Genomic DNA, 13,295 nt, shown 5'->3' with positions numbered 1-13,295 from the left:
GAGCAGGCAGCGAGAAGGCAGATGTGGGGCGCCACCTCGTTCCCCCCCACAGCCTCACCAGGAAGAACCGGTGCGGGAGCCCCACGAGGCGGCCGTGGCCTTGGGCAGCACCAAACCTGACCCGCCGCTGCGACACCAGGGAGCCCGGCGGGGCAAGGACGAGCCCGGCGGGGCAAGGACGAGCCCGGAGCCTGCAGCCGTACAGAACAGCGGGGTTTATTCCCCCCAGCAGCCTGGGAAAGCGGCGCACACAGTTTCTGCGGCCGGAGCAGCTTGTTCTGCTCTCAGGTGCCAAATTTCTTCTGTTGGATGGGCAAAGGCAGCTGGGTCTTGATGTCCATGATGGGTCGCTCCACCACCACGAGGCAGTTCTCGTCCAGCAGGTCCACGAAGAGCAGGGGCTGCGGGGCAGGAGATGAGAGAGGGGTGCTGGCCCCCCCCTTTCTGCCTCGCCTGGCCGGGCTCGGCCGCGCAGCAAGCGGCTGCAGCGTGATGGGGACCCAGACCGAGCTCTGCTCTGCCGCTTGGGCACCCCCCCACCCCAGCAAGTGGCCCAGCAACACCGTCACCCACCTGGAACTTCTTGCAGATCTTGAAGGCGTGGAGCTGGCGCTGCCTGGCCGTCTCGGGGAGCTGCTTCAGGGTGCTCTGGTTCATCAGGAGGGCAGTGTTGTCTGGCAGGGGCTGCGAGGAGAGCGCAGGGCACGCGTCGGCGCTGCCCGCATCACCCACCGCCTCGGCGCCGCGCTCCCCTCCCTCGGCTCCCCGCCGGGCCGGGGATGCCCTGGGCACAAATCCAGCCCTCCCAACCAGGGATATGGGCTCACCAGGGACTTGTCGAGGACGCAGAACATGTAGATGTCGTGGAGCAGGATGTGCGAGGGGTTTTTGGGGTTGAAGGTGATGTGGGTGATGGGCGAGTCCCTCTCCAGCCAGACCTTGTGCAGCCCGCACCTCTGCACCGTGCGGCTCCAGGCCGTGTACTGCTGCTTGGTGATGCTGAACTCAAACAGCTGGAGAGGGGAGACGGGGCGGCTCGTGAGGTCCAGCCCTCCCTGGCATCACCCCCACACACCGGCAGCCCCCCGCTCCAGCCAGGCCGTGAGCTCTGCGTGGGGATGAGCCTCTGCCAGGGACAGCGAAGGGCAGCTGGGTCCCTGCGGCCAGAAAGCCCCGAGGCCAGGGTGAGGGCCACGGGGAAAGGGCCAGGGCCAACGAGGGGTGCGACCAGGTGAGCTCCTACCTGCTGGTCCGAGTAGGCGATCACGAGGTGGTTGGTGGTGGGGTGGATGGCGAGGGCCGTCACCGCGCAGCTGTACGTGGGCACCGTGCAGTGGTGCTGCAAGGCGGGGGGACAGCACGCTGACGGGAGCAACCGGGGACGCCTCTGACCCCCCCCACCCCCCCACTTCCCACACACCCACTCCCCCCCCTCCCAGCCCCACTTCGGGGATGCAGCGACCGCTTTTGGGGAGGGGACCTACACGCTGAGCCCACCACTGTCACCCAGACACACACCCCCCGCCCCACCGGCACAGGAGGGCAGTGGGGGGGGGGGTGTCACTTCTGCCATCTGCTCCCACCTTGAAGCATTTCAGGTTGTAGATGTGGATTGCCCAGTCCCCGCCGACCGCGGCCAGCCACTGCCCGTCTGCGCTCGACGCCAGCAGGTAAACGGCCTCGGGAGACCCTGTGAAACACCCCCAGCGCCTGTGATGGGTGCTTGGGCCTGCGTGGAGCCCTGGACCCAACCCCAGGGGACATCCAGACCCACGTCCCCCTCTGCCAACCTGGGTGCCCCACTCCCCTACCCACATCAGGCCAAGAAAGCGGCACAAACACAGGGCAGAGATTGCTGGGGTGGGGGGAAGGGCCCACACACCCCAGGGCAGGAAAGGGGGGGGGGGAACACGCTCGGCCCTGCACACCCCTCTGCACCCACAGCAGGGAGGGGACACGCAGCCCAGGGACACCCCCCGCCCCTCTCCCAGCACCTCCCCAACCTCCCCAGCTCGAACCTGAGGGCGGCCGAACTGTGCGCTGGTGTTTGCAGCCCCCCGGCTCCAGCAGCTGGAGGACGTGGACGGAGCCTCGAGCAGAGGCAACGAAGAGGCTGCCGGAGTCGGAGGAGAACTGGAGCTGGTAGGCTGGGAGCAGCAGCTTGGGCACTTTGGGGACCTTGAAGCGGGGAGAAAGCAGCGCTGGCAGCCACCTACCACTGCCACCCTCGCTCCCGGCGAGCAAAGGTGGCCCTGACAGCCCCCCGGGGCCCCACAGCCACCCACCACCCCTCCCCGCCGCCCCTCCTCACCTTCTTGACGCTGACGCCGCTGCCATCGTATTGCACTCGGTAGAGGTGGAAGCGGGAGGCCGTGGAATAGGCGACCCAACTGCCACAGGGTGAGACGCAGCTGCAGTAGATGTGCTCCGGACCCTGGGAACACAGAGGGGCTGAGAGGGGCCCGTGAGATCCCCCCGGCAGCCCGGCACACAGGTTTTGGAGGGGCAAGCCCCAGGGTGGGCGCCCAGCCCCAGCTCAGCCCTTACCTTGCTCTTGAGCTGCACGAGGTGCTCGGGCATGCGGCACAAGGGAAGGACCTCGCCATCCTTCCCTGGGAACGACAAGAAACCAGACAGGGCATCAGCGCCGGTGGGGAAACCCGCAAGGGTCCTGTCGGGCAGCGAGGGAGAGCCCAGACCCTTCCCCACCCTCCTCCGAGGCTGAACTCCCCAGAGTCCAGCCCAGCGCCGCTGGAAGCACGAGCGCAGCCCTGGTGCCGCGCTGGGAAACGTGGCCCTGCCGTGGCCGTCACGCCAGCGCAGGGCTGTGGGGGGGGGCTAAACCACCCCCTCCGCTGCCCAAGCAGCGGGACGGTTCGTGCCCAAAATCCTGCAGGCAGAGCGGGCTCTGCCACAGGGCTGGCACCGGAGGGCTTGGGCCTTGCGACTCACCGGTCTCTTCAGTAGAACCAAGTCTCCAGAGCTCCAGGTGCTGGGAGAACTGGAAGAGGAGCAGCCGGGCTTTCCTGGCACAGGAGACGAGGCGTCGCTGCGCGCAGAAACAGGCAGACTGTCACGAACCCACAGCCTGGCAGAAAGGGCTGGGCCAAAGCCGAAACACCCTGGGGTGCCAGAGACTCCGAGGCGGGGGAGAGGAAGGACTGGGTCCCGTGGGACGGGAGCCTGGAGATGGAGACCCAGCAGGACCAGCAAGACCAGCTTGCCAACTTCTACCCCTTTACCCGCTCCATAGCAGGAGCCTCTAGATGCGGCAGGGACAGGGAGGGGACCCAGTGGGGTAGGGAGGGGACCCAGTGGGGTAGGGAGGGGACCCAGTGGGGTAGGGACGGCCAGCCTTCTCCTGCAGGAAAAGCCAGCCCTGCCAGCCTGCCTCGCCAGGCACGAGACCCTGCTGGGAGCGGCACTCACGTGGGGGAAGGTGATTTTGCGGAGCGCTGCGTCGTAGCCCTTCTTCTGCATCTTCTCCATCAGCGGGCGGATCACCAGCTGGGCATCCAGGCCTGGAAGCCGAGCAGAGATCAGCCGAACCGGTACCAGGGGGGAGACACCCAAGCCCTCCTTGTGAAGGCCCCCCAGTCCTACCCCCGGAGATGAGAGCCGTCGAGCTGTGCGCCACGGCTCGCACGTCGTGGGTGTGATGCTGGAAGGGCTTCGTCCGCACCCAGCGCTTCTCCTGGCTGCCCATCTTCACCGGCAGCAGCTGAAACTGGTAGGTGGCCCCGGTCGAGGTGCCCACGATGATGCTGTCCTCTGTCTGGCGAGAGAAACGGGGACGGGGTTCGCGGGCGCAGAGCGGGGAGAGGGAAAGGGCAGGAGCGGGAGGCAGGCAGGGACCAGCAGCCCCGCTCCTGCCAGCCCCACAGCACCGAGCCAGGCAGCTCCTGCCTCAGCACCTCCAGCCTAGACGGGCCCCGGGGTGGGGGGGACACGGCAGGGGTCTTGCCTACCTCCGACACGGCCAGCGAGAGGACAGCCGAGGTGCTGACGGTGTGGGACTCCAGCAGCGACCCTCGCTCCCAGTCCCAGAACTGCACCCTCCCGAAAGAGTCCGAGGTGACGACGGTGCCGCTGGAGAGGAAGGCGATGCTCCACACGACGCACTCGCGCTTCACCTTCTGCACGTGGTAGCTCACCATGATCCTCTGCACGGTTTGGCCTGAGACGGGGGCGGGGGGAGAAGGATGGTTGGGGGTGGCAAGGGGATCCCCCACCTCCCAAAGCACGGGATGTGCCGGTGCTGGCGGTCCCTGGGGTGGGTGAAAAAACGGGCTCCCCCCTTGGGGTGCAAGTTACCCGAAGAGACGTCAAAGACGCGGAAGGCGTCGATGGAGCCGGCTGCTATGTGAGTGTCCGACGGGTGCCAGGAGAGGCACAGGATGCGGCCTGCGGGCAAAGAAGCACCGGTGCTGACCCCGTGGACTCGCAGCCCCCTCGGTCACCGGGGCAGCCGGGACGGACAGGAGGGACAGAGGGACGATGCCGCCGCCGCGCCGAGCCCTCCCACAGTCACCTTTCTGCCTGTCCAGGTTTCGCTCGAACTGGATCCCCCCCGGCACGACTTGGAAGAGTTTAACCGAGCCGTCCTCGCAGCCGATCTGCGGGAGGGTGGGGGTCAGCCCCGGCGGGCCAGGAGGACCCTCTCCCCCCCACCCAGCCCCTGCTCCGGGGCTGGAAGAGCCGTCCCGGTCGCGGTCCCGGTCGCACTCACCGCCAGCTGCGTGCCGCTGCTGTTGGCCGCCATGCTCCAGACGGGCCCCCCGCAGCCGTCGGTGGCGTGGGCCGCGCGCAGCCGGGCCAGGTCGTACTCGGTGACGTCCCCGCTGAGGCCGGCCCCGAACAGCCGGTCACCTGCCGCCCAGCACAGAGCCTCCACCGACCGGGAGTCGTGCCCGGGGATGACCTGGCAAGGGACGACTGTTACCCCGCTGCACTGCCCGGTACGGCCCGGTACAGCTTGGTACAGCCCGGCAGGGCTCGGTACAGCTCAGTACGACCCACAACGTCGCCATACAGCCCCGAACGGCTCCGTTACCGCCCAGTACGGCGCGGTACGGCTCGGCACGGCCCCACATGGCTCAGTATGGTTCAAAAGAGCTTGGTAGGGCTCGGTATGAGCCCGTACAGCTCTGGTACAGCCTGGCAGGGCTCGGTACAGCTCGGCACAGCCCCGTATGGTTCGGTATGGCCCGGAACGTTTTGGTAGGGCTTGGTACGGCCCCGTATGGCTCAGTACCTCCCAGTATGGCTCGGTACTGCTCAGTACCACCTGGTACCGCCCGGTATGGCTCGGTACCGCCCGGTATGGCTTGGTACTGCTCAGTACCACCTGGTACAGCCCCGCACGGCTCGGTACCGCCCGGTATGGCTCGGTACTGCTCAGTACCACCTGGTATGGCCCCATACTGCTCGGTACCACCCGGTATGGCTTGGTACTGCTCAGTACCACCTGGTATGGCCCCGTACGGCTCGGTACCACCCGGTATGGCTCGGTACCGCCCGGTATGGCTTGGTACTGCACAGTACCACCTGGTACGGCCCCGTACAGCTCAGTACCGCCCGGTATGGCTCGGTACCGCCCGGTATGGCTCGGTACCGCCCCATACGGCTCAGTACCACCCGGTATGGCTCGGCACAGCCCAGTACGGCCCGGCACTGCCCGAAACGGCCCGGCACAGCCCGGTACGGCCCGGCACTGCCCGGTACGGCCCGGCACTGCCCGGTACGGCCCGGCACAGCCCGGCACAGCCCGGCGCGGTCCCCTCACCTTCTCCTGGAAGTAGTTGGCGGCGAAGTTGTAGACCTCGACGGCGCCGTCGGTGCGGGCCAGGGCCAGGCGGCCGCCGCGGGGCTGGCAGGCCAGGCAGCGCACGCCGGCCGGCACCAGCCCGAAGAACCGCACCCGGTGCACCTCGAACTCCCCCATCCCGGGACCGGCCCCGGGGGGGGTGTGTGTGTCCCCTGCACACACACACACACACACACACACACACACGTGCGCTCGGCGCACCCGGAACCGGAATTGTGTGTCCCGTTTCCCCCCCCCCCCCCCCGTTTCCACCGGCGGCGGGAAGCGGAAGCAGAAGCGCAGCGCGGCGGGAGATTCGGGAGCTGCCGGCACCGGCCGGGCCGGGGGTGCGGGCCGGGGCGGGAGGGGGAAGCGAAGGGGTCCCGGCCCCCCCCCAGGCCCCCCCACCACCACCCCCACCCCCCCACACCGGGGCCGCTGGAGGGCACCAGCGCCCCGCGGAACGCGGCCCCGGGGCGGGTGGGTTCGGGGGGGGGTTTAAGGGGTCCTGGGGGCAGCTTGCAGGGCATAAAGGGGGATCTCGGTATGGGGGGGGGGTGGGGGGCTCGTCCCGGTGTGTCGTGTGTGTCCCCCCCCCGCGCTGACCGTGTCTCTGCCGGTGCTTTGCAGGGCTCGGAGCATGGTGCAGATCATCATCTCCAGGTGAGGTCACGGTGGGCTCCGCGACCCCGGGGGGGGGGGGGGGGGGGGTGGTCCGAGCCGTGCCCACGGGTGGGCTCGGAGCCGGTGGGTGAAGCCCCCCCCCCCCCCCTGTGCCCCGCAGCGAGGACCCCGGCAGCCCGGAGCAGTGGGTGCTGGTGGAGCTGCAGGGCGAGGTGCAGCCCCGGCAGAGCGGGGGGCTGGCGGGCAGCCTCCTGGGAGACCTGCACTACACCCGCGAGGTGAGGCAGCACACCATCACCATCCTCCCATTCTCCTCCCCGGGGTGGGGTGGGGGGAACGGCCAGGCCAGCCCGGCCTCCCCCCCTCGCCTTTCTCACTTTCTAGGGAGTCCCCGTGCTCGTCGTGGGCCACCACATCCTCTACGGGAAGGTGGTGCGGCTGGAGAAACCTTTCGCCGTGCTGGTGAAGCGGGGAGCCGGCGAGCCCCCCGCCCGCTACGCCGTCGCCGCCCTCATCAAAACCAAGCTGCTCTTCAAAACCCGCCCCAAACCCATCATCACCAACGTGCCCAAGAAAGTGTGAGGGCGCGGGGAACAGCCTCTCCGCTCTGCGGCCGGGGGCTCGGGGGAATGATCCTGGGCAAGCCCAGCCTCAGCCCCGTCCTGCTCAGAGCGCTCCCCGGGGCCACCCCGAGGGGCTGGGTCCTGTGTCTGGGCACCCCGAGCCCTTCCCAGGTCACTGGAATCATTCGGGGGGGAACACAATTTGAGAGCCGCTGAGCTCTGGGGCACAAACACGGTTGCCAGATGGGTTGGGGGTGGGCAGGAACCTCCTCCCAGCCCAGTCAGGGCCGTCCTACCCTGTCCCCCCCCCACACAGCGCCTTATCTCTGTGCAAGTCTTTATTTTGACAAATCCGTCGGGATATAAAAACCAGACTTTTCCAAAATATGAAAAAAAACCCCGCAGGTTAAAAAATAAATAGATTTACAAACAATTAGCAATAAGTATGAATACCAAAGAGCTACAAAAGTCTCCTAAAAAACCTCATATTAAATTAAACAAAACAATCTAAAAGCTCAATCGTAGAAAGGTTTTTAAGCCCTGAAAAAAAGAGGGCCTAGGGGAGACGACCAGGTGAATTCCCCAGGGGAGGGAAAAGGTTGGGAACCGGCTCTTCCCCGCCCTCCTCCACGTGCCCCAGCCCAAAACCCAGCGTCTCCTCGCTGTCTAGACAGACGCCAGGGAGGCAGCGGGGTTGGAATGGGGTTGGTACCCAGTTTCTGCGTGCCAGGGTCCCCCCTTGGGTCTTTGGCAAAGCTGAAGAGAGGTGCTGCCCTCCCGGGGCAGCCTGGCCCCCCCAAAAGGGGCTGGGGGGAGCTGTGGGGGGCTCCCCGTGGGTACGTGCCTGCACATACAGCAGCCGGCGGTGCCAGCGCAGCGACGGACGGAGACGGGGCCGCATGGGGCCCTTTTGCTGTAGCACCGTGGGGTCGGGGGGACAGTGACGTCCCCACAGAAAGCACCGAAGGGCGGAGGGCCCAGCCGCGGCGGGGGGAGCGCGGCCAGCAGCGCTCCGCGCAGCACACCGGGATGCTGGGGGGGGGGGGGGGGGACGCTGCCAGCATCCCCGCAGCACCGACACCGTGCTCAGCCCGGTGACGGGCAGCCCCGGCTCGGCCTCTCCCCGGCCAGCCGCCCGTTTTGTACAGAAATATGAAAAGAATAAGGGGGGAAAAAAAAAAAAAAAAGCCCAACAACAACAAACAACAAACCAAAACAACAACAAAAATGCGAGACTTGATCAGAAACGCCACGGCGGGCGCGCTCAGCGCTGCCCAGCACCCGATGGCTCAGTGCCGGCTGTGCCGGGGCTGGGCAAGGAGGGGAACAGGAACGGTCGCCCCGGCACACGCGGCCACGGTCAGACCTCGGCGAAGGCCAGCCTGCACTGCTCCTGCCGCTTGCCGCAGCGCCGGGCCACGATGGCCAGGTAGAGGGTGAGCAGGGCCACCCAGTAGCAAGCGTAGAGGATGGCACCCGAGATGAGGAAGGCCACCTCGGTCTCGCTGAAGAGGTCCTGGCTGTAGGCGGTGTAGGCCAGCCCGCCCAGCAGCACAGCCACCCACACCGACACTGGCAGCAGCCCCACGAAGTTAACCACGATGGTCCGGCGCCCCGAGGTGCCCCAGCCGGACTTGTTGATGGTGGCGATGGCGAACATCTTGGCGGGCAGCAGGCTGGACATGTAAAGGAGGGCGTAGAGGGACATGAAGATCATCTCGGCGTTGCCCCGCAGGAAGCAGGCGTATGTGGCCTTGATGATGCCCACCAGCTGCACCGTCAGGAGGAAGAGGAGGATGTTCCAGATGCGGCCGCGGTAGAAGAGCTGGATGACGGTGGCGATGAGGAAGAAGGGGAAGAAGCCGGTCACCACCGACTCGTAGGTCATCCAGAGGTGATGCTTGTGGAACCACAGGGCGTTGTAGAGCCACTCGCGGAAGTAGGACTTGCTCCAGCGGGTCTGCTGGTTGAGCCAGCGCAGGTAGCGGGTGGGCGTCTCCGTCAGGCACTTGGAGCGAGCCGTGTACTTGGTCTGGTAGCCCAGGCTGAGCACGCGGTTGGTGAGGTGCCGGTCGTCCCCGAAACTGCATTTGCTGCCCAGGAAGGTCTGGTGGTACCAGTCCTCGAGGAACTGCTGCAGCAGGGCGTTGCGGTACATGCCCAGGGGCCCGCTGATGCACTGCACGCACCCGAAGTAGGACTGGCAGGCGCGCTCCACGTTGAAGGCCATCCAGTACCGCACGCTGCTCAGGAAGGAGATCCACGAGTCGTACTTGTTTAGGATCTGGGGAGGGGACGGATGTGAGCCCAAACACCACTGAAAACCCCCCCACTCCGCCCCCCCCCGCCCCGGGTGCCCTCCTTCACGGCTGGGGTACCTGGACGTCGCCGCCAACGCCGCCGACGCGGGGGTCGGCCTCCAGGATGCGGAGCATCTCGGCGGTGCAGGCGGGGTCCAGCACCGTGTCTGAGTCACACACCTGGGGGCAAGAGGGAACGTCGAGCCCCGCTCCCGCCGCCCACGCGCGCCCCGGCAGACAGCCCAACCCGCAGCCGGGCAAGCCCGTGCCGCGGCCGGCGAGACGAGGCAGAGCTCCGGAGACCGGCAGGCAGTGGCGGGGAGCGGGGCGTCCCGCGGTGCCTGGCCACCGTGGCCCCGGGCCACCCAGCCCCACCACAGAGGGACCTGCCCCAGCAACCACCCCTCACCCACGGCACGGGGGCACGGCACCCTGCACGGTGCCACACGGGGTGACTCCAGCCTGAGGCGGCAGGATGCGCCGAGGAGGTGATGCCGACCCTTCGCAGGCAGGGCTCAACCCCTCAGGCCACCCTGGTGGCACTTTGCCCCCAACCCTGGTGACACTTTGCCCCCAACCCCGGTGCTGGATCCAGCACCTGGGGCTTCCGCAGGCTCAGCGTGCCCACGTGTCCCCCCCCCCTCCTCCCACCTCCCCCAGCTGCTCGCCCGGCCCCTGCATCCACCTGGATGTAGTCCACGGAGTCTCCGAGCGCCCGGAAGGCCGTGTACATCACCTCCCGCTTCCCGCCCCACTTCTGGAGGATGCAGGAGTAGGTGCTGCCTCGCACCAGCGCCTGGACACGGGCCAGCCCTTCCCGCAGCCCGGCTTCCGTCTCCCCCTCGCCCCGCGCGTGGAAGTTGCTCCTCCAGACGTAGCTGCCCGAGCGCTCGGAGCCCATCACGTCGTGGAAGATGTCCAGCATGTAGGTGTCGTCGGGGCCGTTCCCGTCCACCACCATCACCACTTTGAGGTCGGGGAAGGCGATGCGCTTGACGGAGTGCAGGCACTTCTTCAGGTAGTCGGGATCCTCCTGGTAAGCGGCGATGCAGAGGGCTACCGAGCGCCCCAGCCGCACCGGCCGCCCCTCGCCCCGCATGCGCCGGTGCTCCAGGAAGGCGAAGAGGCTCTGGATGAAGAGGTGCAGCCCCAGGATGGCCCCGTAGAGCCCGAAGGAGAGGTAGTGCTTCTCCGTATGGATGAACTGGTACCCCGTGACGTAGGCGGCGAGGATGCCCCCCAGCACCGCCAAGGCGAAGAGGCTGGTCCCGACGACGCGCAGGGCCGTGGAGAGGCTCACTGGCATCTGGGGTGGGGGGACAGACACACCGGGCAGCATCAGGGCAGAGCTGAGGGCTCCCCGGGGGCCACCCTGCCTCTCAACGGTCACCAGTTTGGGGGTGAGACCTCCCCAGCACCTCACGTGGGGGCTGGGGGGGGGGGGGGGGGCCCAAGCATCCCCCTGTGCACGGTGCCGGCACCCACAGCCCAGCCCCATCCTGCCCAGCAGGGACACGGGCAATGGCCGGGCTGGAGGACAGGGAAGGGCACGGGGATGTCGGGGACTCAGGGCACGGCCACCCAGAGCCCCCACCCCACCCCCAGCTCCGGCCACCCCGACCGCCTTGTGGAGGGACCCCCGGCCCCCCCCCGCCCCAGGCAGCGTGGGCGGCAGCACCCGGCCCCCCACCCCGCTGCAGGACGGGGACCCGGGGACAGGCAGCGCGGGCAGGACGCGGCGGGGACTGCGGAGCTGCACGGCGGGGCGGGGGGTGCAGGCAAGGGAGGGGGTGCAGGCAGGGGAGGGGGGGGGGGGTGGTGGTGCACGGACACGCGAGGGGGTGCAGGCAGGGGATGGAGGCAGGGCGCAGAGCCGCGGGCAGAGCCAGAGCCAGGGACCCCCGCGCCACCGGCAGCTCCTCCCCGGGCAACCCCAGACCCTCCCCGGGCCCCGCAGCCCCCGGTGCAGCCGGTACCGGCTCCCGGTGGAGCCGCGGCTGGTCTCAGAACGCCGCGGGAGCGGGGAGGGGGGGGGCCCCCCGAACCGGGAGGGAGAAGGAGGGACCGGGACTCACGGTGCTGGTGCCGGTGCTGCCGCTCGCCCCGGCCGCCGCCGCCGCCGCTGTGAGCCCGGCCCGGCCCGCGCGGCCCCTTTTATACCGCGGCGGGGCCGGCACCGCCCGCAGCCCGCGGGGGCCCCGCCCGGCACCGGCACCGGCACCGGCGGCACCGGCACCACCCCCGGCACCGGCACCGCCCGCAGCCCGCGGGGACCCGCCCGGCACCGGCAGCACCTGGCACCGGCCCCAGCCCCGCACTGCGGGAGCGATGACCGGCACTGGCATCACCCGGCACCGGCGTCGCTCTGCACCGGTGCTGCACCGGCACTGGCATCGCTCGGTACTGGTGCTGCACCGGGACCGACACCAGCATCACCCGGCACCGGCATCACCTGGCACCGGTGCTGCACCGGCACCGGCATCACCTGGCACGGGCATCACCTGGCACCGGCATCACCTGGCACCGGCATCACCTGGCACCAACATCACCCGGCACCGGTGCTGCACCGGCATCCCCCTGCACGGCGGCAGGCACCACAGCACTGGCACAGCACCGCACCAGGGACCGGCCACAGCTCATTATCCAGCGCGGCGCTGGGACACCCAGGGACACCTCAGGGTCCCCCTGTGCCCCCCACCAGGCCCACTCCATCTCCTCCTGTCCCCCCACCCCGCTCTTTGGGCCCCTCTCATGATGCCCACGTGTAACCTACGCGTCACCTCCCCGTGCCACCGTGTCCCCCCCCCCCGTAGCTATGAACCACCTGAGGACCCCCCAGGGCCTGCCCTGCCATGTCACCCTGTCCCCATGGGCAGGGCCACCCTGGGGACAGCAACCCCGCGCTGGTCGCACACGATGTCCCTGTGCCAGGCTGATGGCAGGGGCCAACCACCTTTGGGCTCAAATCCAGCGTTTTTGGGTTCCTCACCCTGATACAGGCCATCACGTCCTGCTGGGATGGGAGCCGGGTGCGAGGGGACACCGGGATGAGCCCCACACCCTCCTGGCCCCAGGAGCCGGGCAAGGGGATCCCTCTGACAGGAGCACCCTCGGCTGAAGCCCCCGGCACCGCGGTGATGCCGGCTGGGAACTCCCCACCATAGGTGCTGGAGCAGCGCCCGGAATGGGTGGCGAGGAACTGGTGAGCCCGTGGACGGTGGGCTCAGGGCTGGGACATACCGGGACCCTCAGTCCCACTGGCGGGGCTCCCACAGGTCCCCACTGAGCCCGGCACCAGTGGGGCGTGGAGGTGCGAAACCCAGCGCCGCGGGGTCAGACCCGGCATGGTTGTGCCGGTGCCGCCGCTGCGGCGCTGCTGGGCACACACGGGGACCCCGCGGCTGCAGGTGCCACTTTGCAGGATACCGGGAGGGGGCCGGGGGCCAGGGGCAGCACGTCCCCACCCTGCAGCCCTCCCCACGGCCCTCGGCAGGGAGCCAGCCCCAGGGTTTGCCCCGTGGCCCCTTACCTTTCGGTGCGGCCGCGGCTGCCGGGCACCTCTCCCCGCTGCTGGCCGCAGGAGCGCTGCCCACGGTGGGAACCAAACTCCCTCCTCCTCCGGCACCGCCACCTCCTTGTTCCCCGCAGCAGGACAACCGGACGGCACCCGGCCAGCGGCATCAAAAGAGACTTTTTAATTCAAAAACCGTCGTCTGCCGCTGGCGGCAGGCCCTGGGGAGGCACAGCCGGTACGGCAGCATCCCGGCCGCGGCACCGGTGTGGGCTGGCGGCAGCGAGAGCGAGGAGGAGCGAGGACAATGCGCTCCCCGCTGCCCGTGCACACTCGGCACGGCACGGCACGGCGAGGTGTGGGCCTGGCACAGGCGGCTTCGCTGGGGGTGGAGACACAGCCCAGCACCCCCCAACCTTGCGGGGAAGGGGGGTGCTGGGCCCCTCACACCATCCGGCACGGCACGGCGTGGGGCAGCTGGGAAACGGGTC

General features: G+C 68.7%; 3 protein-coding genes across 5 annotated transcripts; 1 reads left to right on the top strand and 2 right to left on the bottom strand.

Annotated features, from left to right (window-relative positions):
• Positions 1-200: 200 nt before the first annotated feature.
• Positions 201-6,025, bottom strand: UTP4 (UTP4 small subunit processome component). Its single transcript, XM_042797633.1, has 16 exons — positions 5,786-6,025; positions 4,730-4,921; positions 4,532-4,616; positions 4,315-4,404; positions 3,969-4,177; positions 3,604-3,775; positions 3,430-3,521; positions 2,953-3,049; positions 2,548-2,612; positions 2,312-2,434; positions 2,019-2,178; positions 1,584-1,690; positions 1,244-1,339; positions 828-1,013; positions 574-684; positions 201-401 (listed from the first exon to the last, which is right to left on the bottom strand). The coding sequence occupies exons 1-16, from the start codon at positions 5,942-5,944 to the stop codon at positions 285-287; spliced, it is 2,061 nt and encodes a 686-aa protein (XP_042653567.1). The 5' UTR covers positions 5,945-6,025; the 3' UTR covers positions 201-284.
• A 53-nt stretch (positions 6,026-6,078) lies between these two features.
• Positions 6,079-7,426, top strand: CHTF8 (chromosome transmission fidelity factor 8). 2 transcript variants are annotated; one of them, XM_042797678.1, is made up of 4 exons: positions 6,079-6,153; positions 6,437-6,469; positions 6,591-6,708; positions 6,815-7,426. In XM_042797678.1, the coding sequence occupies exons 2-4, from the start codon at positions 6,447-6,449 to the stop codon at positions 7,010-7,012; spliced, it is 339 nt and encodes a 112-aa protein (XP_042653612.1). In that variant the 5' UTR covers positions 6,079-6,153; positions 6,437-6,446; the 3' UTR covers positions 7,013-7,426. The 2 variants fall into 2 exon arrangements, with proteins under 2 accessions (XP_042653612.1, XP_042653613.1); XM_042797679.1 differs by lacking the exon at positions 6,079-6,153 and adding an exon at positions 6,211-6,286.
• Positions 7,427-7,510: 84 nt separating this feature from the next.
• Positions 7,511-12,863, bottom strand: HAS3 (hyaluronan synthase 3). Of its 2 annotated transcripts, none has more exons than XM_042797653.1 (4): positions 12,823-12,863; positions 9,979-10,599; positions 9,372-9,473; positions 7,511-9,277 (listed from the first exon to the last, which is right to left on the bottom strand). In XM_042797653.1, the coding sequence occupies exons 2-4, from the start codon at positions 10,597-10,599 to the stop codon at positions 8,354-8,356; spliced, it is 1,647 nt and encodes a 548-aa protein (XP_042653587.1). In that variant the 5' UTR covers positions 12,823-12,863; the 3' UTR covers positions 7,511-8,353. The 2 variants fall into 2 exon arrangements, with proteins under 2 accessions (XP_042653587.1, XP_042653586.1); XM_042797652.1 differs by lacking the exon at positions 12,823-12,863 and adding an exon at positions 11,369-11,404.
• Between the last annotated feature and the right edge of the window lie 432 nt (positions 12,864-13,295).

The sequence above is a fragment of the Tyto alba genome, unplaced genomic scaffold, assembly GCF_018691265.1.
Source record: "Tyto alba isolate M040663 unplaced genomic scaffold, T.alba_DEE_v4.0 Super-Scaffold_26, whole genome shotgun sequence".
NCBI lineage: Eukaryota > Metazoa > Chordata > Aves > Strigiformes > Tytonidae > Tyto > Tyto alba.
Note: the sequence above shows the minus strand (reverse complement) of the source record. Positions and strands in the feature narration are given on the sequence as shown.

Bases quoted from the DNA above. Each gene is read 5' to 3' on its own strand.
- UTP4 (XM_042797633.1), bottom strand. From the start codon at position 5,944: ATGGGGGAGTTCGAGGTGCACCGGGTGCGGTTCTTCGGGCTGGTGCCG. The intron at 4,617-4,729 runs GTGAGTGCGACC...ACCCTCCCGCAG, and splicing joins GCAGCGGCACGCAGCTGGCG to ATCGGCTGCGAGGACGGCTC. The intron at 4,405-4,531 runs GTGACTGTGGGA...CTTTGCCCGCAG, and splicing joins AAACCTGGACAGGCAGAAAG to GCCGCATCCTGTGCCTCTCC.
- CHTF8 (XM_042797678.1), top strand. From the start codon at position 6,447: ATGGTGCAGATCATCATCTCCAG. The intron at 6,470-6,590 runs GTGAGGTCACGG...TGTGCCCCGCAG, and splicing joins GTGCAGATCATCATCTCCAG to CGAGGACCCCGGCAGCCCGG. The intron at 6,709-6,814 runs GTGAGGCAGCAC...CTCACTTTCTAG, and splicing joins ACCTGCACTACACCCGCGAG to GGAGTCCCCGTGCTCGTCGT.
- HAS3 (XM_042797653.1), bottom strand. From the start codon at position 10,599: ATGCCAGTGAGCCTCTCCACGGCCCTGCGCGTCGTCGGGACCAGCCTC. The intron at 9,474-9,978 runs GTGGATGCAGGG...TCTTGCCCCCAG, and splicing joins ACTCCGTGGACTACATCCAG to GTGTGTGACTCAGACACGGT. The intron at 9,278-9,371 runs GTACCCCAGCCG...TCCCCTCCCCAG, and splicing joins GCGTTGGCGGCGACGTCCAG to ATCCTAAACAAGTACGACTC.